Source organism: Pipistrellus hanaki (genome assembly GCF_964339955.1).
Source record: "Pipistrellus hanaki genome assembly, chromosome: 4".
Lineage (NCBI taxonomy): Eukaryota > Metazoa > Chordata > Mammalia > Chiroptera > Vespertilionidae > Pipistrellus > Pipistrellus hanaki.
The window spans coordinates 91,272,524-91,296,791 of NC_140506.1; the positions used below are offsets into that span (position 1 = coordinate 91,272,524).

Genomic DNA, 24,268 nt, shown 5'->3' on the forward strand with positions numbered 1-24,268 from the left:
AAAAAAAAGAAAAGTTTGAGAATCTCAAAGATTTCCCAAAATGGCCACTGATACTCTTATTTTAAAAACAAAAAAACAATAACAACGTGTCTATTGATCTTTATTCTTTTGAAGAGAAAAACATAGGGCTGCCTCTTGCACGCCCCCTACTGGCGACAAGCCTGCAATCCGGGCATATTCCCGGACCGGGAATCCAACCTCTGACCTCTGGGTGCACGGGTGATGCACAACCACAGAACCACAAGAGCTGCGCGCCACTGATACTCTTAATTACTTTTGTACTTTTGGTCAGACACGCCCATGTAGTTAAATATGCACATAAAGAGTGACTGAGGGGGCAATGTTAAAATATGTACACAGACAATTTAATTTAAAAAAAAGTGACTGAAACTTTTAAACATAATAATTTCAGGCGGAGTGCCTTTAGGAAGGGCGGTCCAAAAATATTTAGATAACTGACACCCCATTTTCAGAGGTTTTTCTTTAGAGCAAGGGCTTAAAATTGTCTAAAACAGCTCAAGCAACTTGCAGCCAACCTCACTTCAGAATAGCTCGATCACAGAGTCCGGGTCAAAGGCTTTTTAAAAAGCAAATTCTTTAGTGGAGACAGCCTGTTTCAGGAAGAAACAATCCAAGGCTGAATAACAAACAGCCCCTTATCAGCAGTCTGATTCCCCTTAGGGAGTCTGGCTAGAGTACCAAACTGAGCTCACGAACAAACGAGATCTTTAAGCAAAACAAAACACTCAAAACAGCTCCAGAGTAAAGCTCGAAAAGCTCCAGAACAAGAAGCAGAAGCACAGTTCCGAGAGAAGACTTACCCTTCCCGGCTCCTGAATTGGAAAGGAGACAGTGAACTCAAGACAGCTCTATGGGCGCCAGCACCTGCTTGCCCCTCAGGCCGAGGCAATGGGGTCTCTTCTCTGCATTCCGAGAGCCCCCAAATTTCGTCAGTTAAAAAAAAAAAAAGTCGACCAGGCATTTCATCACCAAAAAGGGTTTATTTAGGAAAAAGGAAGAGTTCCAACTCAAGAACTTACAGACTTGGTGAGCCACGTGCATTTTTCGGCCGAAAGAGGATGGAGAAAGTGCTTTAGAAAAGGGCACCGGAAGTTAAGGGGCGGGGCTGACACGACCATAGAGCTCCGTTGTAACTAGAGAAACTCCCGTAGGCCGCCCCTGATATAGGGTGCGAGAGCGCCCCCTGCACGCCGCTTAATCCTGTCTAGGTTGAGGTCTCTATCACAAACTTTGACACTGGCAACCTTACTGAATGGAGCCCCTGGTGGAGCTCCTGAAGAGGGCGGCGGAAAAAAGGGGTCCGGGGAGAGACGAGCGGGGACCTCCGAAAGGCTCGCTGGGGCCAGAGCAGCCGACGTCGGAAGTGCTACTCCAACCGGCGCTTCCCTGGGGCGGAAGTAGCTCCTGCACTTCCGCCGGGCTGGGCCGTTGTTGGGCGGGGTGGTGACGTAGATCCGGAAGGGGCGGGCCCGCCAGGAGACTGGCGGCGCCGCGCCGGCCGGGAGGGGGCCGGAGCCCTTACCATGGCGGCGGGGGCAGACGCCGACAGTCGGCGCGCGGCCCTGGAGACGGCGACCGGGGCGCCGGAACGGGGCGGCGGGAGCTGCGTGCTGTGCTGCGGGGATCTGGAGGCCACGGCGCTGGGCCGCTGCGACCACCCGGTGTGCTACCGCTGCTCCACCAAGATGCGGGTGCTGTGCGAACAGCGATACTGTGCCGTGTGCCGCGAGGAGCTGCGCCAGGTGCGTCGCGGCCGCCGGACCGCGAGTTCGCGGCGCCGGGGCGGTCACGGGGCGCGGCCGGGCGGGGCGGCACAGGGCGGCGGGCATATGGCATCCGGAAGGAGACTTTCCTTCCTGGTGTCCACCCGCCGGCCTGATGGCGCCGGTTTCCAAAAGGGAGGCCTGGCGGGCCACCCCGGGGCAGTGTCCTGACCGTGCGGCCTACTGTGGGTCGTCTGGGGCCGGACGCCGAAGCTGGCAGAGATGGGTTGAAGAGGGAGTGGTCCCCTAACCCTCTATCCCCCGGGAATTCTTGTCGGGCCATAGAAATGAGTATGGTCAGAGTAAGAACTCGATCGGCTTGTCTTTTGAAGTTTATTCCTCAGGAGTCTCCATGCTGGTGGAGGAGATAGGGCAAGTGGGCACCTCCAGAGGCAATCTGTTTTGGAAACACAGGGTCAGACATGGCTTTTCCAGCCCGGCTATGTTCCTGGCCCACCCCACCCCACCGTACTGAGACTGTTATTTTTCATCTATTGGTGCCCACCAGAGGGGAAGACAGAACCATTGAAGTCTCCTCAGAGTGCTTGGGTGGATGGAGAATTCTATGAAGTTTTCCTTCTTGCCAGTTCCCACTGGGGGCTCATTCAGCTCTCTAGTGAAGGGGGAGTTTCTGAGTCTGTCCTGATTGGGAAGCCCTGGAAGGGTCAGATGGCGTCAGGGAGCTCTCCCTCCTTCCCCGCTATGCCAGCTGCTGGCCGGGAGCACCAAGCTGTGGCTCCCATGGTTCGCTGCCCTTTGAGATCTGTTTGCTTTCAGCGTTGTGAAATTTGCCTGGTTTGTTCATGGAAAGCTTGGGCTGGTGGCATCTGCCAGGGACTCTGACTTTCCCTTCCTGGAAGTGAGACTGAAACGATAGGATAGGATTCTTCTTTTTTCTTTTTTAAAGTAGTCGTTGATGTCAAAGGAGCCAAGTGGGTTCTGTGACTCATGAGTACTCTGTGGGCACCTACTTTGTGCCCTATCAGAAAAAGCCACTTGGGGGTGCTGTCAGTCTGTGGTGGGTGGGCAGAGATGGACTGGGTCTGGGAGGGATGTGGGGTGTGGGCAGTCGGGGAACTATGGGCTTACTCAGAGGGCACCTCCCAGCTTTGCCAGAGCCTGCCCTGCCAGCCAGTCTTGAGTAGATGATGTAACTCTTGAATGGCTAGGTGTCCCAGCACACCTGTAGCTTCCACCCAGGAAAGATGGTGCTGAGGAGACCATGGTCATGGGCACTGCTGGTCTCATCAGAAGTGAGCTGATACCTATTCTACTGTAGCCAACATCTGGTCTCTCCTGTGGGAGCCATGCCCTCCCCAGCTCTTTGTGGCAAGGGCGTGGTGACATGAGCTGTCAGTAGGATCCAGCTGTGTGGTTTGGCATCAGATGACCCTGGCCAACCCTAGCCTTCTCAGGCCTGCCCCAAATTGCCCAGCAGCAGGAGGGTGTCCCAGGAAGTTTGGGGAGATGATGCTCCTCTCCATCCTGCTTCACTCCCTCTCTTTTCTTAAAATATTTTAAAAGTGGATTTTTATTTTTTTTAAAATATATTTTATTGATTTTCTTACAGAGAGGAAGGGAGAGAGATAGAGAGCTAGAAACATTGATGAGAGAGAAACATCGACCAGCCACCTCTTGCACATCCCCCACCGGGGATGTGCCCACAACCAATGTACATGCCCTTGACCGGAATCGAACCTGGGACCTTTCAATCCACAGACCGATGCTCTACAGCTGAGCCAAACCAGTTTCGGCTAAAAGTTGATTTTTAGAGAGAGAGAGAGTAAAGGGGAGGGAGAGAAAGAGAAACATGGATCGGTTGACTCCTGACCAGGGATGTAATGGTGACCCCTCGGTGCACCAACTGATGCTCAACCACCTGGCCACCCTGGCCAAGGCACTCCCACTCTTGAACTTGCAGCTTTGCCCTAACCCTTCTTGTTCCCGTGTTGAGCTCTACAGTGTTCTCTCAGTTCCTGTGTCCCATACCAATTTGGGAATCCCACGGCAACCTCCAGCCCAGGACCTGCCTCAGCTCTGCCCTCCCTTATGGGACTAAGTCTTTGAAAAACACCTAGGAGGAAAGTGTGCCAAGAGTCTATGTGAAACAGGCCAGCTCTACGTGCTGGTGAATTCCTGCCCCTCCACAGAGTGCTTCCCTGTGCCGGCCGGTGGGGGCAGGCATGGGAAGGGCAGTGCAGCATAGTCCTGCAGCTGCTGGGCAGGCGAGGAGCCAGATCAGTCTAGATTGCTGGCAGGTGCCCAGGGTGGAGGCCGAGTGCATACAGGTTGTAACTGATGTCAAATCCCCCTGATGGCATCTTTCTCAAGGTAACTTCTTCCAAAAGATGATTCTTGCATTGCTCTCCGCCTTGCCCTGATCCCCATGATGTCAAAGAGACTTGATGGGACTACTCTCAAAGTGGGATGGGTCTGAGCTAGGATAGGCCACCAAATACAGCCCCACCCCCATTTCACAGGCAGGAAGGGGGTGGCCAAAGGCAGGTTCTGCCGACTCAGGTCATACTTCTCTGTTTTTGGTGCCTCCTCTGCACCACCTTGGTCCTGGGCCTCGTTTAAGATTGTCTGTCATCATCTGGGCTCCTCTGGTGCCTGAACTCTCTAGGTGGGACAATCGCCAGGAGCCCATACTATATTGTCTCCCTTGCTCAAAGCCATCGTCACTGCCCAGCCCTCACCATCTGGCTTACTCTTGCTAGTGGTCACTGCTGGCAGCACCTTCCTCTCGTGACTCACTCTTACTAAGTGCTTTCTGCAGACTGGGAGTGGGAAGCAGCAAGGCCCCAGTCTCACCCCTGTGGAGTGCTCCAGTGTGAGCTCTGTCACCCCCATCTCCCCCTTCCTCTCAGGGACCAGCCTGGCCGTCCTGGGCCTAGCCAGGAGTGCCATTTCCTCCTTGGTCAATCACTTCGCCTAGCCAGGGGCTGCCCAGATGGCCCATCCTGAGGTGTCCAGTCTGGTCTGGCCTTTGTCCTTGGACCCATGACCTCCTTCCATCAGGTGATCACCAGAGTGGATAGGTCTTGGGCCACATTTGTTGGACCCCTGGTGAATTCCTGCCCACCCCTGGCCAGGCCATCCTGCCCTTGTCCTTGTCCAGCTATTCAGTCTCACCACTTGCCTCATCCTCTGCTGGGGACCAGGGATATTAGCCATACCAGGCACACTGCCATCTGCTCGTCTGCGCATTGCTGGGCTCGGTCTCTGGTGCAGGCCTTGGGGGTGGGGAAGAGTCCAGCCTCACAGTTTGTCTGGGAGGGGTAATTAGCATTTCCCCGCTCCAAACCTGCCACCTTCATCCTCATAAAACCCTAGCCATGCCCACAGTCACTTTCCTTTCCCAAGCCTTTTCCTGTGGTTCCAGTCTCTTTCTGAGCCAACCTAGCTAGTATCTCCCTTCTGGCCTGGCTCAATGTGCCCAGCCTGGGCTGTCCCACCAGACTACTCAGGAGGGACAGGCACCTACCCAAGCAGCCTGTTGGTTGGTCTTGAGACCTGCACCTCGCCTCTGACCATGGCAAAGGTGCCTGCAGCCCATGGAGGCACCACCCACAGTAGGTGGGCGCTGGCCGCTGAAATGAGGATGCTGGAGCAGGGAGGTGGTGTGATGGGGCGTCCCAACACTGGTTTTTCTGGGGAACGAAGTCTTTCCTCTGCTAGGTCTGTTATGCTTGGGTATTCCTTGGCAGCCTCAAGGATTCTCTTGAAGGTTGCTTGCCTGGCCACCTTGCAGGCAGATGCTAGGGCTCCTAACTCTGCAGCCTGTGTTGCCTCAGCCTAGCTACGGCACCTCGTTTGGCGGATAGCTCCTCCAGCAGCATCCTGCCTGGCTCTCAGCCCTGGGCCTTCAGACACTGTGTCTGGGCTGGCAAGGTACCCTTGGGAGGACTCAGAAGGCAGGGCTGGGCATGGGCTTGCCATAGGAGAGCAAATCCCATGAGAAGACTCCAGCTTGAGGTCCAGGCCTGAGGATAAGCTGGGGCGAGGTGGAGGGTAACCCTTTAGTGGTGGAGCCACAACTCCCCTCTGAGGACATGGAACTGAGATGAGGCTCCACTCCAGCTCAGAGGGCAGTGCCTGGCCTTGCCACACATGAGGGCCAGGGGAAGAAAGTCTGTGGGGCCCTGCTCAACCCCACACCCCCCAGAATGGGTGTGGCTGGGCCATAACACCTCCTTGAGCTCTTGTAGGGGCAGAGTAGGGGGAAGGCTTGGGTGTCAGCCTCCTCCTCCCACCCCTACTCTCCAGCGTGTCCTCAGAGGTGGAGGCTGAGCTCCTGGGCGCCTTACCCAAGGAACCAGTTTTAACCACCCTGCTGCTGGAGGACAGAGTGAGCACCCGCTCTCCCTAGCCAGTCCTGTGCTTTCCCAGGTTCATGGCCATTCTGGTCCCAGACATCCTGGCTGAGCCTAAACATAGAGGGGTGACCTTGCCATGACCTTTCTTAGTGTGAAGATCGCTCCATCCCCAGTGTGTTGGTGAGGACTCGGAACTGAGGCCAGCAATCAGCTCCGGGCTGGGAGGACAGTGGTGGAGCAGGAAGGGGCATGGGGAGGAGGCAGGCTGGCCCAAGGGAGGGAAGTAGGGGCCAGAGAGAAAGGGGGGCTGGAGGATAAAGGAGGGCTGACACTGGGACAGGGGTCTGTGAAGGGCAGAGCAGGCCCGCAGATTTTATCCAGGAGTGAGCATTGGGGGACCCCTGAGGAGCTGCTGAGCCGGCAGGTTCGTCTGAGCTTGTCCCTTGAGCTCACATGCCGTGGGGGCAGGGAAGCCTCTGCTGTACAAGCCCCAGGCATTCCAGCTTGTCCCTTTGGCTCCTCCAGACAGCCCAGGTAACAAGTAGGAAGCTGGGCAAGACTAGCCTGGGCCATGGCTGCGTCCCATGGAGGAGCCCCTCCTCTCCTGTGGCGTCATAAAAGCATTATGAGTGGACACAGGGTGGCCAGGCCTGACACACAGGCGCCTGACCCATCCTGGCCTGGCAGCGTCCTTATTTCCTTACCTGCTTTTGGACTCTGTCTCTCCCCATGAAAACTGTCCTGTGCTCAACCCCTGCGTGATTCAATCCTGTCACTACCCTGGGGTCCCTGCCTGTGGGCAGCCTCTGTCTGTCCAGGTGTAGGCTTGGTCATGGATGAGTGGGGAGCCAGTTGCCTCCTGGTGGTGAGGCTGGCATTTCGTTTCTGTCCCAGCAACCCCAAGTTCATGAACTGCAGGTGAGGAGAGGGGCCTGCCTCTGGCTTCCCAGGGGAGCCTTGAGTGCCCTTTCTTTCTTCTCAGCCTGATGGCACCCCCCAGTGGCTGTCCTCTGCCTTGCTCACTGGGCGCTCTCACTCGCAATTCCAGGTGGTCTTCGGGAAGAAGCTTCCCGCCTTTGCCACTATCCCCATCCACCAGCTACAGCACGAGAAGAAGTATGACATCTATTTTGCTGATGGGAAAGTGTATGCCTTGTACAGGTGAGAAAGGAAGCATCAATTCGGGCTTCTAGGGTCTGTGGCCAGCCTGCATCTGTGGGGCACTTTATGGCAGGCATGGGCACATCTCTGTCACCTCCTGTGCTCCCCAAAACCCTCAGCGGGGTGGGGGCACTTGGTGCAGCATGGATGTCAAGGGCCAGGTGGCTGGGTTCCTGTCCTCAGTTTCCTCTCTTGTAACTAGAGACACAACACCCCTCCTTAGGTGGATAGCAATGGGGGCGGGAGGTGCAATCAGGGAAAGTGCTCCTGGCATAGCACCCAGCGCCTGCTTTCTGGAGTCTTTCAAGGTGCACAAGAGCTCCTGCCAGTCGGGCTCTTGGCCCATGACGGGAAAACCCACAAAGGGGTATAGTCACGGGGTAGTCTTAGTCCTCCAGGTGAGGGGCAGCCCCTAGCTTGGCTAGAACCTGGGCTTCTGACCCCAGCCCCTGTATGGGCTTACCTTGTGCCCCTGACACAGGGGTTATTCTGGATCATAGATCTAATCACATCTTGAGGCCTTGCTTGACTGGGGCCCTGGCAGGGAGCAGTTTCTGGCCCCATGCCAAGCACCATTTAACTCAGAGTCAGAGCCATGGAGGGCACGGGTGGGAGCGCTGTTCTGGCTCCTGCTCCAGGGCATCTGCAGAGGCATGGACAAGGGGCCGTACGAGGTGCCAGTGCTTGCTCCAGATGGCAGCGCTAATTGTTCGTTGGCGGCGGGGGCTCTTGGTGTCTCCTAGGCAGCTGCTGCAGCATGAGTGCCCAAGGTGCCCTGCGCTGCCACCTTTCAGCCTCTTCGGGGACCTGGAGCAGCACATGAGGCGGCAGCATGAACTCTTCTGCTGCAAGCTGTGCCTCAAACACCTCAAGGTGCGCCCTACCCTCCCAGCCCCCTCCTGGGCTCTCGGACACAGGGAGCGCCCAGGCAGAGGTGGATGGTGGCCAGGCTCTAGAGGGGGCGGTATGGCAGGGTTTGCCAAACAGCTGTGAGAGGCTGGCTGCTGTCTCTGACTCTGGACAGGTCAGACCCTGGAGTCCCCGGCATCCTCCCAGTTCTCTTGCCTCACAGGTGCTTCCTGTGAGCTCCGGCTGCCCACAGCCCAGGCAGGGAGGGGCTCCAGGGACTATGTAGGCCCACCATTAACGGGGAGAGCTGGCACCTCTAATAGTGGGCCTGTGGGAGGGGCTGGGAGCCTGCACCCTGTACCCAGCCCATTCCTTGCAGATCTTTACATATGAGCGCAAGTGGTACTCGCGCAAGGACCTGGCGCGGCACCGCATGCAGGGAGACCCCGACGACACGTCGCACCGTGGGCACCCGCTCTGCAAGTTCTGCGATGAGCGCTACCTAGACAACGATGAGCTGCTGAAGCACCTGCGTCGAGACCACTACTTCTGCCACTTCTGTGACGCGGATGGAGCCCAGGACTACTACAGGTGGGAGCGGGACAGCGTGGGGCGGTCCCTAGGACACCCGGAGCAAGCTGGGCAGAGGCCACTGGTTGGGTGGTGGGCTGACAGGGCTCCTGCTGACACTCTGTCAGCGACTATGCTTATCTGCGTGAGCACTTCCGGGAGAAGCACTTCCTGTGTGAGGAGGGCCGCTGCAGTACTGAGCAGTTCACCCATGCGTTCCGCACCGAGATCGACCTCAAGGCCCACAAGACAGCCTGCCACAGCCGGAGCCGCGCCGAGGCCCGCCAGAACCGCCAGATAGACCTGCAGTTCACCTACACGCCCCGGCATTCTCGCCGCAGCGAAGGTGAGCAGGGCCTCCCCTCGCCAAGCAGGGCTCCCAAGGGCTCCGCCTGGTGTTCCCAAGGCAGGGTTCACGTTTTCCTTCTCTGGAGGCCCCAGACCCGGGCCTGATTCAGCCTTTCATGTGTCAGTGGGGACCAGGGGTTCCTGTTGACTGCAGGGAGCTCTTTTCCTGGCCATTTCCCCAGCATCTTGGGTCTGCTATCCTGGGGTCCCTGGGACTCTCCCCCGGTTGAAAGATTGTTGAGCACCTGCCGTGTGTGGGTCCTGTCCTGAGGCTGTGCAGCTGGCAGGCCCGGACCCTGCTGCAAGCCCACTTCTTGCTCTGACATGGTACCCAGGCCATAGAAGCCTGGGGCTGATGTGGAACCCCTGAGGTGTCTGAGCTTGTCCCTTTAGCTCACATGCTGTGGGGGCAGGGAAGCCTCTGCTGTACAGCCCAGAGCACTAGCATCAGCCTGGCCTGGGCCCGTGACAAGCTGTGTGCTGGCCATAGGAACCGTCAGTGGCGAGGACTATGAGGAGGTGGACAGGTACAACCGCCAGGGCCGAGCAGGCCGGGCCAGTGGCCGTGGAGCCCAGCAGAGCCGCCGAGGAAGCTGGAGGTACAAGAGGTGGGAGGATTTGCATGCTGCCGACATTCTTCTGGCACTGCTGCTGCGATGGCAGAGGCCCACAGCTGGGCTAGGAACAGGCACAAGAGTCAGAGGACTCTGGCCTTCTGGCACCTGGTGTCCTGGACATGGTAATAGGATCTGCTCATTGTCTTTAGCCAGACACCAGGACCTGCAGGTTGGGTGGGTGAGAGGTGCCTGTGTCACTTGGAGGTTCACTGCAGCTGTGCTGTGAAACACCAGTGCCGCAGGCACACGCTCAGGTGGGGGGCTGCCCTGGATGCCCTGCAGGATCCAGGCCTCTGAGGACCCCAAATGCTATCTCAGAGCACTGAGCCCAGGTTCTGCCTGTAGCCACAGCCTAAAGGCTGATGGAAAAACTGCTGCTCCACAGCTCCCTCTTGTGGCCAGGGAGGGTGGACCTGCACTGACTGCTGGCCTTAGGCCTACATCCTGGCACCTCCTGGTGACCAGGCTTCCTAAGGACAAGGTCCCTCCCGAGCCCCTTGCCCTGCACATCCCTGTAGTCCAGGGCCTTGCCCAGTCTGAAGGCCTCCCCGTCTCAGGGAAGAAGAGGACCGAGAAGTGGCAGCTGCCATCCGGGCCTCGGTGGCCACGCAGCAGCAGCAGGAGATACACAGGAGCAAGGACCGGGAGGAGGGCAGCAGGCTCAAGAAGGAGGAGGCAGGGATGTGGGGAGCCGAAGAGCCCCGAGGGCCCCGGCGCCTGCTACGGACTCAGGGTGCGAGCCCAGGTGAGCTGGCCCTGCCTGCAGGCAGCTCTGCCTGTGCCTGGGAGCCACCTGGGAAGCTCCTTGGTCACCCCAGAGGGCCTGCTCTTGCCCCCTCAATATTGGTCAGCCCTGACATAGGGGCCTTTGGTGTCTTGTAGGCCCCAAGGAAGCCTCGACAAATGGTCCCGTAAGCCAAGAGGCCTTCGCAGCCAACAGCTCAGCAGCAGGGGCCACACATCTGAGGTACACATGCACATGAACTGGGGCAGTTAGTGTGGATCTCATGGAGGGTGGGTACGGGGCAGTCCAGGGCCTGGCAGGCTGCTGACCTCTCTCCCCTTCCTGGGCTCAGCACCCTTCCGCCCTCCACTTCGAAGCTCAAGGATGAAGATTTCCCCAGTCTCTGCACCTCTTCTTCCTCCTGCTCCACGGCAACAGCCCTGGGCCCGGTGGGGCTGCCACTGGTGTACCCTGTTCCTACCAGGGGCAGGAGCACCTTCCAGGAGGACGACTTCCCTGCCCTGGTGTCCTCCACCTCCAAACCCAGCACAGCCCCCACCAGCCTCATCTCTGCCTGGAATAGCAGTGGCAGCAAGAAGGTGGTGCAAACCGCCCCAGGGGCCCAGGCTGCTGGTGGGGGCAGTCAGCCCCCCAGAAAGGCTGGGAAGGGGGCTAAGGGCAACAAAAAGGGTGGGCCGCCCTCCCCGGAGGAGGAGGAAGAGGAGGATAGCCGCACTGGCCTCACCACCCAGGAGCTGCGAAGCGTGCCCACCACAGTTGCCGTGTCCTCCCTGCTAGCACGGGCCTCCACCCAGACCTTCACCAAAGTTGGCAAGAAGAAGAAGATGGGCTCTGAGAAGCTGGCTGCCACATCACCCCCGTCACTGCCCTCTGAAAAAGATGGGCCCCCTGGGGCTGAGCAAGCCCCCCTGGTCCCCATGGGCAGAGCTGAGGGGCCAGTCGCTGTCATCGTCAATGGACACACAGAGGGGCCAGCCCCCGCTTGGAGTGTTACCAAGGAACCCCCGGGGCTCCCACGGCCCCTGGGGCCCCTCCCCTGCCCCACGCCCCAGGAAGACTTTCCAGCGCTTGGCGGTCCCTGCCTGCCTAGGAAGCCCCCTCCCCCCGGTAGGTGCACCTGGCTCAGCCCTGCTTCTGAACATCTGGGAAGGGATTGGGGTAGTAGAATTAGACTGGAGTTCCCTGCCCACGCCCCCCCTTCGCAGTCGGAGGTTCCCCCCAGTCCGAGGTTATATTGTACAGCTAGACACGGGGGAGAGGTAGGCCTGGGCAGAGGTTTTCGGCTGTCTCGGAAACAGGGTAACTCTGGATACAGGTGATCCATCTGTGATGAGCATGAACTTGGACCACCACTTAACCAGTCTGTGTCCCTTTTTTCCGTGTAAAATTGAGCAATCCTAGCACCCTCTCAAGACAGGGGCAAATGAGCTAACTTAGGCCAGCATTTGCTACAGGCAGCGCAGTATGTGTGCTGACTCTGGGTATCATCAGGCTCTGAGCCTGCTCTTCAGGGGAAGTGTGGTCTGTGGATGGGAGCCTGGCCTGGGTGAGCTGGGCAGCCCTGGGATGTGAGGAACAAGGCCTGGCAGTTCCCGGCCAGTGAGGGTCACTCATTACCTGGGTCTTGGTGTGCACCCCCACAGGCTTCAGCACTGTGGTGCTCCTGAAGAGCACTCCACCCCCACCTCCACCAGGTCTGGTGCCCCAAGTCAGCAAGCCACCCCCTGGCTTCTCTGGCCTGCCCAGCCCCCACCCAGCCTGCACGCCCAGCACTACCACCACCACCACCACCACTACCACCACCACAAAAGCGTAAGTGTGGCAGGCTGCCTGGCCTCCTGCCCGTAGGGGCCAGGGGAGAGTGCCCTCACTTTCAGCAACCCCAAAGACTGAAGCCTCCCATCTCCTGACCCCCAGACCCAGGCTGACACCAGCACCCCAGGCCTACCTTGTCCCCGAGAACTTCCGGGAGAGGAACCTTCAGCTCATCCAGTCCATCAAGGACTTTCTGCAGAGTGATGAAGCCCGCTTTAGCGAGTTCAAAAGCCACTCAGGAGAATTTAGAAAGGTCAGGCTGGTGGAGGGAGGCAGCGGGGGGTGGGAGTACAGCCTGCCACCTGGGGCCTGGGCCAGGGGTGACTGGGTCTGGCTCTCGGTGGCAGGGCGTGATCTCCGCAGCCCAGTATTATAAGAGCTGCCGGGACCTGCTTGGGGAGAACTTCAAGAAGATCTTCAATGAGCTGCTGGTGCTCCTGCCCGACACAGCCAAGCAGCAGGAGCTGCTGTCTGCACACACGGACTTTCGAGGCCAGGAGAGACTGCCTGGCACCAAGGCCAAGAAGAATAAGAAGAATGCATGGCAAGCCAGCACCCAGCAGGCAGACCTGGACTGCTGTGTGTGCCCCACCTGCCAGCAGGTACTCGCAAACGGTGACTTCCGCAGCCACCAGGCTCTGCACACTGCCCGGGATGACGACTTCCCCTCCCTGCAAGCTGTTGCCAGGACCCTCACATAGCTCCCGCTATGTGGGCAGAAGTGGCCACGACCATGAGCCTCCGGTGTCCCTGCTCTTCCTCCTGGCTGACAGACAGCCAGGAAAGGCCCTGTTGAGGCCACTTGCTCAGGCCTTAGGTTGGCCGGCCCACCAGGGTCACAAGGACAGCCCACTTCGTATCAGCACAGTTAGGCAGGTTTCCTGCTGGGAACTGGGCAGATACCCCTGCCTCAGTGGTGGGCCAATCTTGGTTTGTATCTCATGATTTTGGAAGGTGCTAGGGAAAGAAAGGGCCGGGATGCCGGGGCTTGCCATGTTGTCAGAGGCTGTGGCCACAGTGGCCCGATCGAGCCTGAGGGCTGCAGCACCTTGGCCCCCAAGCCTGAAGCTGTGGGCCCCCTGGTGCAGAGGTAAGATACTGAGTGTGTTGTGTAAACAGTTGGCTGTTTCATGATTCAAGAGTGTTCAGGATTAAAAGCAGACACGAAATTGTGCTACTTGAAGTTAAATCTTTCTACAAGAAGCTGAATCTGGGATCTCAAATTGCTTCTGATCTTTTATAAAACAGTTTTATCTTTAAATAAATTTATTTTGCAATAATGGACATAGGTGGCATTCTGAGCTTCTCTGCCTTCTGAGGTCACTCAGTAGTGAGGGGAACTCTGAGTCTTTATGTGTTACAGCTCAGGTGGTCGGCCAATAGAAGGTCTGTGGGGAGAGTGGGCAGCTGGGCTTTCCTTACAGGAAGCAGAAGCCAACCAAGAGACCGCAATCCTGGAGGCTTAGTGCTGCCCAGGCCTTCCAGGAATAGACAGCCACTGCTTGACACTACACTTCGCACCTAGTAAGCCTATACTTCCAGAGAGGCATACAGACAAGGTTTACATGCAAAGATGGGGGGAGGGGGGGGGTAGACAGGGTGAAAGAGCTACTAAAGGTGAATTTTAAGAACAATTTAGAAACGGGGAGGGGCACAACAAATTCTGTGAGTAATTTGTGAAATTTGGATTTCACATACTGAAAGCTCCCTTTTCTGTCCCAAACACATAGGAAAAAGTTCTAAACATGGCTGCATGGCCACTGCCTGCCTGAAGCTGAGGATGGGGTGGCACTGCTTGTCCGCCCAGGGCTGGGACGGGCAATGTTTCTAGGTGATGGCCATGCATCAGAGGCCACCACTTCCCACCACACACAAGTCTCTCATAGTGCCCTCGTTGCAGACCTGAGTACAACCAACCCCACAGAAGAGCGATGTGGAAATTGGAATATGTTAACAATATTGAAAATACCTACTTATTTACTAGTAAAATACATTTTTATTAACCCTTTGCACTCTGCTGTCCCCTCTCAGGGGACATCGGAATTCTAGCATATCACTCGGATGTCCCCTCTCAGGGGACATTGCAGTTTATTAGTGATTATGGGGAATTGAGTTATTTCAATGCACTCCGCCGCAAAGTAGCATCGAGTAGCTGGTAGCCAATGTCCAGAATGGTTCGGAGTGCAAAGGGTTAATTTCAGAGAGGTGAGAGAGATGAGAGAAACATTGATTGGCCGCCTCCTGCAAGCCCCCTACTGAGGATTGAACCTGCAACCTGGGCATGTGCCCTTGACTGGAATCGAACCCAGGACCCTTCGGTCTGCAGGCTAACGCTCTATCCATCGAGCCAAACCAGCTAGGGCAAAAATACCTATTCTTAAGCAAAACCCATAATGATATACTAAGTGACGTGTTAATTCTGGCCGTGTGAAAAGCACTACCTTGGGCTCTTTACAAGTATTAACATGTACACTGAGTGGCCAGATTATTAGGACCACCTGACATTTGTAGGCAAATTAGCCGTACACTGCATTGTATGGGATATGGAAGCTGAAAGCCTGTTCGAACACCTTTGCTGTCTGCAGTTACCAAGATAAAACATCTCCAATTCGCACAGGAACACAAGGATTGGACAGTCGAGCATTGGGAAAAAAGTCATGTGGTCCGATGAATCACGTTTCCAGTTGCATCATGCAGATGGCAGAGTGAGAATTTTGCAGAAACAGCATGAAAGCATGTATCCCATATGCATGAGTACAACCCTTCAAGCTGGTGGGGGCAGTGTTATGGTTTGGTGCATGTTTTCCTGGCATGATTTGGGCCCTTTGGTATGGAACAATGTCTGGATAGCACAACATACCTAAGTATCGTTGCTGATCAAGTTCATCCTATCACGTTGATGGCGTATCCCAATGGAGATGTCTTCTTCCAACAAGACAGTATGCTCATATTGTGCAGGAGTTGTTTCAAGAACATGAGGGAGACTTTACCTTGCTTAGATGGCCCCCACAATCACCAGATCTCAATCCAATTGAGCATTTGTGGGACGAAGTTAAAAACCATCAGGCAGCCAAAACCGGTTTGGCTCAGTGGATAGAGCGTTGGCCTGCGGACTGAAGGGTCCCGGGTTCGATTCTGGTCAAGGGCATGTACCTTGGTTGCGGGCATATCCCACATAGGGGGTGTGTGGGAGGCAGAGGATCAGATGTCTCATCGATGTTTCTAACTCTCTATCCCTCTCTCTTCCTCTCTGTAAAAAATCAATAAAATATATTTAAAACAAAACAAAACATCAGGCAGCTGGTTCCACAACCATCAAATCTCACAGAACTGGACAGTGCTATTCATCAGGCATGGTGTCAGATTCCTCGCATCACCTTTCAACATCTTGTGGAGTCAGTGCCAAGAAGAATGGTTGCAGCATTGAAGGCAAAAGGTGGCCCAACGAAGAACTGATGGGGTGGTCATAATAATCTGGCCACTCAGTGTATTTACACATGTTATCATCCCACCCTGTTATAGGAACTATTATATTACCTTTTTATAGAGGAGATCCAAGGCACAGACAAATTAGGAGACTAGTCCAAGATGACCAAGCTTGAATGTGGCAAAGCCAGCGTTCCAGCTCCAGAGATGGATCTTAACTGCTTCACTTAACCAGGAGGTTACTAACCAATAAATCTTAGAAATGAAAAACTGACATAAAAAGAGGTTCAAAAGTGAACAAGACTGCCTAACTAGTGTGGCTTGGTGGTTGAGCAACAGCCTATGGACCAGGAGGTCATGATTCAATTCCCAGTCAGGGCACAAGCCCAGGTTGTAGGCTTGATCCCCAGTAGGGGATGTGCAGGAGGCAGCAGATCAATAATTCTCTCTAACTATGGTTTTTCTATCTCCCTTTCTCTTCCTCTCTGAAATTATATATATATGTATTTTTTTTTTAAGTAAATAAGACAAAGCTGGGGAAACCTCCAAAGGACAATTGGCCATGCAATGTGGCTCTGGAAGCTGCATGATACACCTGATGGGTCCCAGAGGCAGAAGGTGGTGAGAAGAGGCCATTGGAGAATCATGACTTTTTCCCCATGCATTGAAGAAATATAAAAGTACAGACAAGCACTAAGGATAATGTTTTCAAGCCACGTCTTAAAAAAAATGTTTAAAGACACAACTTAGAAAAGAATTTACTAAAGTAACACATAACTTACAAAGGAATGCAAATTGTACTGTTATCACTGCTCTCAGTAGCATAAGATCCTAAAAATTACTAGAGAAATACCTTTACAGTTCTAAGGAAAATGACAACATTTATATAAAACTATCAAGAACATGGGGCTGGCCAATATGGCCCAATGGTTGAGCGTTGACCCAAGCACCAAGAGGTCCCCAGTTCGATTCCTGGTCAGGACACATGCCTGAGTTTTGGGCTTGGTCCTCGGAAGGGGGTGTGCAGGAGGCAGACAATGGATGTTTTTCTCATCTATGTTTCTATCACTCTCCCTCTTTCTCTAAAAACAATAAAAACATAAAACAAAACATGAAAGATTCAAAGTTGACATCCACTTAGATGAAAGATATTCTAAAGATATACTACTTCAAGAAATATTTAGTACTACTGCTAGTATCATCATCTAACCTAATAATAGAGTAATATGCAAATTAGCCATCACTCTGCTACACAAGCCATGCCCACAAGCCTATCAGAGTGAATATGCAAATTAACCCAACAAAGATGGTTAATTTGCATACATGGAGGGAGGGAGGAGTGAAGACTGAAGACAGCATAGAAGGAAGAGGGAGGGAAAGTGGAAAGTAAGGCGGCAGCAGCAGCTGCTGGAGGGAAAGCACTGTTAGTGTGTGCAGGATGGCACGTGTGGCCGTGGAGGCGGAGGTGGCAGCAGCGTTGGTCAGCAGGGGCGGTGAGTCAGGAGGGTGGGGTGGGGCGTGCAGCAGCGGTGCATGCAGCCCCAGAGGAGGCAGCGGCAGCAGTGGGTTGGGCGTGCAGGGGGAGGCGTGCAGTGGTACAGCGGGAGAGGTGGGGATAGCAGGAGGGAAGCCCGCCGAAGTCTTGCAGGAATATTCCTGCAACAGGTGCCTATATATAATAAAAGGCTGACCTGCCCCTGTGCCCCATGCAGCCTTGCAGCCCACAGTACCTTTCAAGGTACACAAAATCATACTTTGGTCCCCAGTCTATATATATATATAAAAGCCTAAGTGACCGAACCACTGAAAAAACAAACAATTGGTAGTCTGGTTGCTATGATGCGCAATGACGACCAGGGGGCAGATGCTCAATGCCGAAGCTACTCCTGGTGGTCAGTGAGCTCTCACAGCCAACCTCCCGCTGCTGGCCACCTCCCGTGGTCCCTACCCCCCACCAGCCAGCAACTTCCCATAGTCCTTCCCCCCAGCTGGCCAACCTCACGAGGTCTTTTCCTCAGGCTGCGCAACCTCCTGCAGTCCCTCCCCCTGGCCAGCCCCCCAGATAGCCCCATGAGGGTGGGAGTGGGCAGCCAGCCAACCTCCCGCAGTCCCCCACCCCAAACTGGTCAACCTCTCATGGTCCCTCCCCCTGATTGACTCCAATGGAGGAGAAGGCTGGTGGGCCAACCTCTCATGGCCCCTCCCCCAGCCAGCCGGCCCCCACAATAGGCCCTGATCACCAGCCACGCCATGGGACCCCACCCATGCACGAATTCATGCACTGGGCCTCTAGTAAGAGATAAGAGAGATTGGTATTCCCCCCGCATTTCAGAGAGCCAGCTCTGAGCAATCCAGTTCTAGACCAGTGAGATGTGTGGTGAAGGCTGATGGACCTGGAACCCCCAGATTCTGGAGATCAGCCTGGCTTCCACCTCCCTGCCTCTTCCTAGATTCTGGGCCCTGGTGCCCTTCAGAGCTCAGCCTCTGCTACCAGGAGGGGCAGGGACAGGAAAGAGCCCAAGAGTGTCTATGGCACAGTAAACTCATTTCGTTTTTATTGTAAAGAAGTTGCAGTTGGAACATGGGACACTGAAAATACACAATCACGGATTGTCCTTTCAGAGGAGGGAGGGGGAGATCCGTATATACAAAAAGTTGTAAACATGTTCACTTAAATATCCACACATAATTGATCTATGCTACAATGTACAGGGCTGTCATTCAACTGCAACTCCAGAGGCATCTGTCTGTAAGAATGAAATGTGGCAACCACATCTGGCATAATGTGAAAAGCCAGCTTCGAGCAATGCACGAGTAGTCAGCTATGCAGAGGGACCCCACCCTTAAACTGGGCCTTACAATGGGGTGCAGGGCAGGGCGTGGAAGGGCTGGTTCAGGAAGCCAAGGGAAAGGGGTTCGCGTGGAATGGCTGTCTCCCGGGCACCATGGAGCCTCTGTCCTCCAAAGAGGCTTGTCTTGCCAGGCACACAGGTGTCCCCAGCCGCCCTGACTGAAGGGCTGGGAGGGGGTTGGTGCCCAGCCTATAGCCATCTTGTGCCTTCCCTGGCCAGAATCACCCACACCCGGGCAGAGGCCTGGGCCACGGCGTGGAGGGGCTGGGTTGAGCAGCAGGGACCACAGAGAGGGGCTGCTTGTGGGAAACTATCAGCTGAAACTTGAAAACTTGACCACGATCACAACATGGAGAGGACCAGGCTACGCTCGTGAGCAGGTGAGAGGAGATGGAAGGAGGCTCCAGACAGAGCGCATGGCCCCACCGGGGGAACCAACATGACAGGAACAAGGGCTGTCACTACCCACGGGGACACGGGACGGGGAGCAGTGGCCATGCTCCCCGGGTCATGGCATGGGGGTGGGGGCAGTGCTCCTGCCCCCAGTCTGGGACAGGCTCTGCACCTGGCAATGGAGGGCAGCCGGCTCCCTGATGCCAGAGTGGACCGGTGAGCCCCGGGCTGGCTGCCTCATGAGGGGAGCAGCCCCCTGCCCAGGCTGACCCACTGGAGGCTGGAGATTGAAGGTACCGGAGGAATTTGAGGCTACAGCCCAGGCTCCCTGGGGGCTACCCTCTCTTGGCCCCAGACAGCCCACAGTGGCCACCCCTCCATCCCCGGAGTTGGGCCAGGAGGACCTGAGGGAGATCCCAGGAGGCCTTGGGCCTTGCATCGGCGGGGCAGCCTTCCAGCCCTGGTCCGGGCTTGCCAGCCACTAGTAGGCGGGCACCTGGTACCCTTTGGGGCTGGTGTCCAGGGTCTCGGTGAAGGGCGGGCTCTGGTAGGTCTCGGTGCCCTCCACACCGCTGCCCACTGGGTAGCCGGGGTAGTCCTGGCCCGCCCCGGTGCCCAGCTGTTCGGTGGCAAAGAGCGACATGTCCGTGCCCAGGCGGAACCGCTGCAGGGCCTTCACGGTGAGCGCCACCTGAGGAGGAGCCCGAAGTCAGCTGGGGCGGGGCGGACACCGGCCTGGCCCCCGTCTGCCTGGCCGGCCGGACCCTCCCCGCCCGCCCGCCCGCCCCTCGCCCGGCACTCACCCAGCTGAGGATGGAGAAGAAGCTGAAGGCGATGGCGGCCCGCGCCGCGTCTCCCGCCTGCGCGGCGGCCGGCCCGGGCGGCGTGCGCTGCCACTGGTTGGTGAGGAAGCAGAAGCCCACGAACCACAAGAAGGACCAGAGCCCTGCGGGCGGCAGGAGGCGGGAGGGTTAGGGGAGCTGCTCTGAGGGACCCCATCGAACCGCTCCGGGAGCGGGCGCCAGGACGCACGGGAGCCCCGCCGGCCCTGCTCCTTTCCCATCCGCCCCGCCCCTTCCGGAGGCCCCGCCCCGCAGCCCTCCGGAGGCCCCGCCCCGCCCCCGGAGGCCCCTCCTTCCCTCGGAGGCCCCGCCCCTCCCTCGGAGGCCCCGCCCCGCCCCGCAGCCCTCCGGAGGCCGGCACGCCCACCTGAGAAGCCCAGGTCCAGCAGCACGGCGCGGCGCCTGTCCCGCACGCTGCTGATCTGCTGGAAGCGCAGGTCGAGCAGCAGGAAGGCGGCGCAGGCCAGGAAGGCGCCCAGGCCCAGCGTGACGCCGAAGCGGCAGGCGCCTGCGTTCCCGTTGAAGACGCAGCGCAGCTCGGGGCCCTCGTCGGAGTTCACGTAGCCCTCGTTGACGATGGGCCCGAAAACGGCGATGGAGAACACCTGCGGGGCGGAGGTGCTCAGGCCTGGGGCGGGGGGGGGGCCCGAGCGGCCACGCCCTGGGGTCCGTCCCGGCGTTCCCTGGCGGCTTAGGGTGCGTGCGTCTCCGGGTGCAGGTCTTCTACCCTTCCCTTCGGATCGCCCAGGTAGTCAGTGATCATGGACCACAGGTACCGTTTAGCCAGCATCTCTCCTATGCTTAAACTGCAGCTCTATGTGTGTTCGCTCACAGAATCCTCCCAGGAAACCACGAAGGTGCCCTTCATTGTTCTTACGCCCTTTACAGACGAGGAAATTGGGGCTCCCCCAGGTGAAGTGGTTTGTCTGAGGCCGCATTGCTGGTAAGAGCAGCGGCTGATATTCAGCTGGTCCTCTGCTCTGCGTGGGGGGCGTAGTGTCTCCTCACCCTCAGGCCCTCTCCGGAGTGTGGTAACGGGAGCCTCCGGAGTGTGATTCCAGGCTTGAGCCGGTGGTGCTGGGGGAGGTAGGTGTGGAGGAGCCAGGAGAGAGAGGCCGGGTGTAGGGGGCACAACAGAGGGACAGCTGCAAAGCATGGAACCTGCCTGCCCTCGGCATTCAGAGCTGTGCGGCCCTGTTTCTTAGCATATAGCACATGTAATGAACAGGCCCAGCTAATGGGGTGTTGGGGACAGAGAAATAATGTCCATCCGGCATTCTACACTGGGTGGGCACTCAAGTGATGATGACCCCACATGGCTATACGTGTTTGGGCTCAAAAGGCAAGAGGATTGACCTCTGGGGTTCAGTCCAACATCAGCACCCTGTCCCCCCAACGTGGGCTGGGAGGCTGGTAGGAGGTGGAACACAGTCATTTTATTTTAAAATCCTAGACCATGATCATTTTAAGCCAGATGCTGCTCTTTTAGCTCTGAGCAAGCCTGTTTCTAAAAAAAAACAAAAACAAAAAAGATCTCCAGTTTCAATTTCATTTCTCTCCTTTCCCAGCCTAGTTCCTAGAGATATAGTCAGGAGGGAAACTGAGGTGCAGGATTTAGACCCATCCCCAGAGTGGTACACAAGTCGAACCAGAGCTGGGACCTGAAGGTAGGGTTCCTATGTCCTGGTCTGGCCAGAGTCAGTCCCCCCGGAAGGTGGCAACCCCCTGCCCTACACCGGGTACTGCCCTCCTCAAGACCAGCAAGTAGGTGTATCTACCCGCTGTCACTGGCTGGACAGAACCCAGACCTTGGCCCCTCCCCTCCATCGCTCCTACCTGGAGAAGGAGGAGGAGGAGCAGGCCACCAAGCAAGCTTAGGGACGCCCTGATAAGCTGGACTGCCCCTAAAATCTGCCCCTCCCTCACCACCACCCGTCAGCCATCCCGAAGTACAGCCCCATCTGGCTGCCCCACCCAGAGGATCCCTGATCACCCCCCACCCCAACTCACAGTGGCAACTGGGGGGCCTGGGGAGGGCCAGCTCCCTTCAAAAAGGCCTGGAGGATGTGAGTGCAGAAGCAAGGGAGGCTTTGCCAGATTCTCTCAGCTCCCACAGCCCCCTCCTTGGGCTGAGGCTGAATCCCGTCCCCACCCCTGCGCCTGCTTCTAGGTCATGAGACAGGAAAAACGGAGCGAGGGCTTAGGAAGCGGACTGTGTGACCTCAGGGGGAATTGGGGATGGGGGCAGCGGGAAGTGACCTCTCAAGGTCCCAGGCTGTCGTCGCCAGCCCCTCCCCCGCCCCAGGTGGGCGCGCCCGACCCGGTGATGTCACCCCAACCTGCGGCCCGCGAGGGAGGGGGCGGCGAGGAAGAGGATGGGGGCGAGGGCCCCGGTGGGATCGGGTACCGGGACGTGGCCACTTACCCAGGACACGACCCGCAGCAGGGTCTGGGGCCGCTTCGCGAAGCTCACGGGGTCCAGGGCAGCCCCCGCACGGCCCGCACCAAACGAAGCTCCTTCCATGGCTGGCCCCCGCGGGCCGCGCACCCCTGGGCCCCTCTACCAGCCTGTCCGGCCGGGGCCCTGCCCAGGATCACCAGCCCGGGGCTGCTGCGATCGCCGCCGCTGAAGCTGCCGCCGCCTCTGCCGCCTCCCTCCCTCCGGGAGCGCGCACTGGCCGCGGCAGGCACGCGCGGGGCGGGGCCGAGCCCGCACCCCCTCCCTGGTCCACGCACCAGGCTGGAGCCCTCTGGTCCCTCCCGTCCGCCGTCCCTCCACCCCCACCTCTCAGCTTCACGACCCGGGTCCAAGATGGACTCACCAGATCACCATCCGGGGGTAGGGCAAGGAGCTGGGCCTGCACCGCCCCTCACAAAGGCTCCGCCTTTGCTGTTGCCTGGCAGATGGACAGAGGGGACCTGACCCTGCGCCTCTCCTCTGAGCAGGGCCCTCTCATAAATGTGTAACTGAGGCCAGATGGCTCTAGTGTCTTTCCCTCTAGGGAACTAGGAACAGGGCTCCCTGGTCTTGGTCCCCTGCAAACCAAAGATTGATCACTGGGTCCTTTACCCGCCATGACCTTCCCCCCCCCCCCCCCCCCACTGCACCCTAGCTTCTCCTTCAGAGGGTCCTAACCACCTGATATAGAGAATGGTCTCTGCTACCAGGGACACCTGTCCAGGTGGGCAAGGCCCACAGGCCAGTATAAGTGGGAGTTGGGGTCCTGACCAGTATGGCTCAGTGGATAGAGCATCCTGTGGACTGAAGGGTTCCAGGTTCGATTCCGGTCAAGGGCATGTACCTTGGTTGCAGGCACATCCCCAGTAGGGGGTGTGCAGGAGGCAGCGGATTGGATATTTCTCTCTCATCGATGTTTCTAACCCTCTATCTCTCTCCCTTCCTCTCTGTAAAAAAGTCAATAAAGTATATTTAAAAACAAGAAAAAACAGCCGAAACCGGTTTGGCTCAGTGGTAAAAAATCAATAAAATATATTTAAAAAAAGATTTTTAAAAACAATTGCAGCCCAAACTGATTTGGCTCCGTGGATAGAGCATTGGTCTGCAGACTCAAGGGTCCCATGTTCGATTCCAGTCAAGGGCATGTACATTAGTTACGTGTACATCCCTGGTGGGGGGTGTGCAGGAGGCATCTGGTCAGTGTTTCTAGCTCTCTATCCCTCTCCTTTCCTCTCTGTAAAAAATCAATAAAATGTATTAAAAAGAAAACAATTGCAGTTTATTTTTAAAAAATAGTAAGTGGGACTTGGGGTATCTCTGCTCCTTTCCTGTGGGTGGCCAGGTGTCATTCCAAAGTTGTTCTGAGCCTTCCACACTCCTGAGTTTCCTGGACTGACAATTTAGTTTGGAGCCAAGGAGTAGGGAGAAACAGAGAGAACCACTGCTGCGTCTTTTCCATAGCCCCCAGGCTCCCAGTTAATGTCCCTTCTTTCAGGTTCCTTCCAGCCCAGCCCGGCCCAGCCCAGCCCAGCAGGAGCCCGAATGACTCCTATGTTTCTATCTAGGGCAGTGGTCGCCAACTGGTGGTCCGTGAGGTCTGAGAGGTTGGTGACCACTGATTTAGGGCGATGATAAGACAAGTGTGCATTTGTTGAGCACTTACAGTGCCGAGTACTTCACCATGGCCTGTGGGGAAGGAGCTGTCACCACCCCCATTTCTCAGGTGGTTAACAGGCAGACTGGTCAAGTTCTGGATCATATAAAGGGAAGAACTGGGACTCGAATCCAGGTCTCTGTCATGGCATCTAAGTGGACAGAGGGTGGTGCCTGGCCCAGCCTCCTGGGAAACCCATGCCAGGGCAGGTGTGGCCAGTACTGCCCATCAGTCTGTCAAGTGCCTTCAACTGCACCCAGTCCCACTTCTCACCTGACAGCAACTGTCTTGGTCTCTTACATCATCCACTTGCCCCTTAATCATTTGCATCAACACCCAAACATGCTGCACTTTCTTCTATATTAAAAAACATCAACTCTTGACCCCATTGCCCTCCAGCTGTCCCCATGTCACTGCTCCCTTTACAGGACCTCA

General features: G+C 56.7%; 2 protein-coding genes across 4 annotated transcripts; one reads left to right on the top strand and one right to left on the bottom strand.

Moving 5' to 3' along the window:
- The first annotated feature begins 973 nt into the window (after positions 1-973).
- On the top strand, positions 974-13,492 carry ZNF598 (zinc finger protein 598, E3 ubiquitin ligase). 3 transcript variants are annotated; one of them, XM_084882280.1, is made up of 12 exons: positions 974-1,763; positions 7,152-7,264; positions 8,008-8,137; positions 8,493-8,704; positions 8,812-9,029; positions 9,522-9,630; positions 10,206-10,393; positions 10,531-10,615; positions 10,725-11,500; positions 12,037-12,205; positions 12,311-12,461; positions 12,556-13,492. In XM_084882280.1, exons 1-12 carry the CDS (start codon positions 1,545-1,547, stop codon positions 12,907-12,909), a joined length of 2,724 nt encoding a protein of 907 aa, XP_084738406.1. In that variant the 5' UTR covers positions 974-1,544; the 3' UTR covers positions 12,910-13,492. The 3 variants fall into 3 exon arrangements, with proteins under 3 accessions (XP_084738406.1, XP_084738405.1, XP_084738407.1); XM_084882279.1 differs by having other exon boundaries at positions 977-1,763; positions 9,522-9,639; XM_084882281.1 differs by lacking the exon at positions 974-1,763 and having other exon boundaries at positions 8,012-8,137; positions 9,522-9,639.
- Positions 13,493-18,167: 4,675 nt separating this feature from the next.
- Positions 18,168-22,500, bottom strand: SYNGR3 (synaptogyrin 3). The gene is made up of 4 exons (XM_084882521.1): positions 22,147-22,500; positions 20,089-20,326; positions 19,683-19,825; positions 18,168-19,570 (listed from the first exon to the last, which is right to left on the bottom strand). The coding sequence occupies exons 1-4, from the start codon at positions 22,243-22,245 to the stop codon at positions 19,361-19,363; spliced, it is 690 nt and encodes a 229-aa protein (XP_084738647.1). The 5' UTR covers positions 22,246-22,500; the 3' UTR covers positions 18,168-19,360.
- Between the last annotated feature and the right edge of the window lie 1,768 nt (positions 22,501-24,268).

Bases quoted from the DNA above. Each gene is read 5' to 3' on its own strand.
- ZNF598 (XM_084882279.1), top strand. From the start codon at position 1,545: ATGGCGGCGGGGGCAGACGCCGACAGTCGGCGCGCGGCCCTGGAGACG. The intron at 9,030-9,521 runs GTGAGCAGGGCC...TGCTGGCCATAG, and splicing joins GCATTCTCGCCGCAGCGAAG to GAACCGTCAGTGGCGAGGAC. The intron at 10,616-10,724 runs GTACACATGCAC...TCCTGGGCTCAG, and splicing joins GCAGGGGCCACACATCTGAG to CACCCTTCCGCCCTCCACTT.
- SYNGR3 (XM_084882521.1), bottom strand. From the start codon at position 22,245: ATGGAAGGAGCTTCGTTTGGTGCGGGCCGTGCGGGGGCTGCCCTGGAC. The intron at 20,327-22,146 runs GTAAGTGGCCAC...TCCGCCCCGCAG, and splicing joins TGCTGCGGGTCGTGTCCTGG to GTGTTCTCCATCGCCGTTTT. The intron at 19,826-20,088 runs GTGGGCGTGCCG...TGCCGCCCGCAG, and splicing joins GCTGGACCTGGGCTTCTCAG to GGCTCTGGTCCTTCTTGTGG.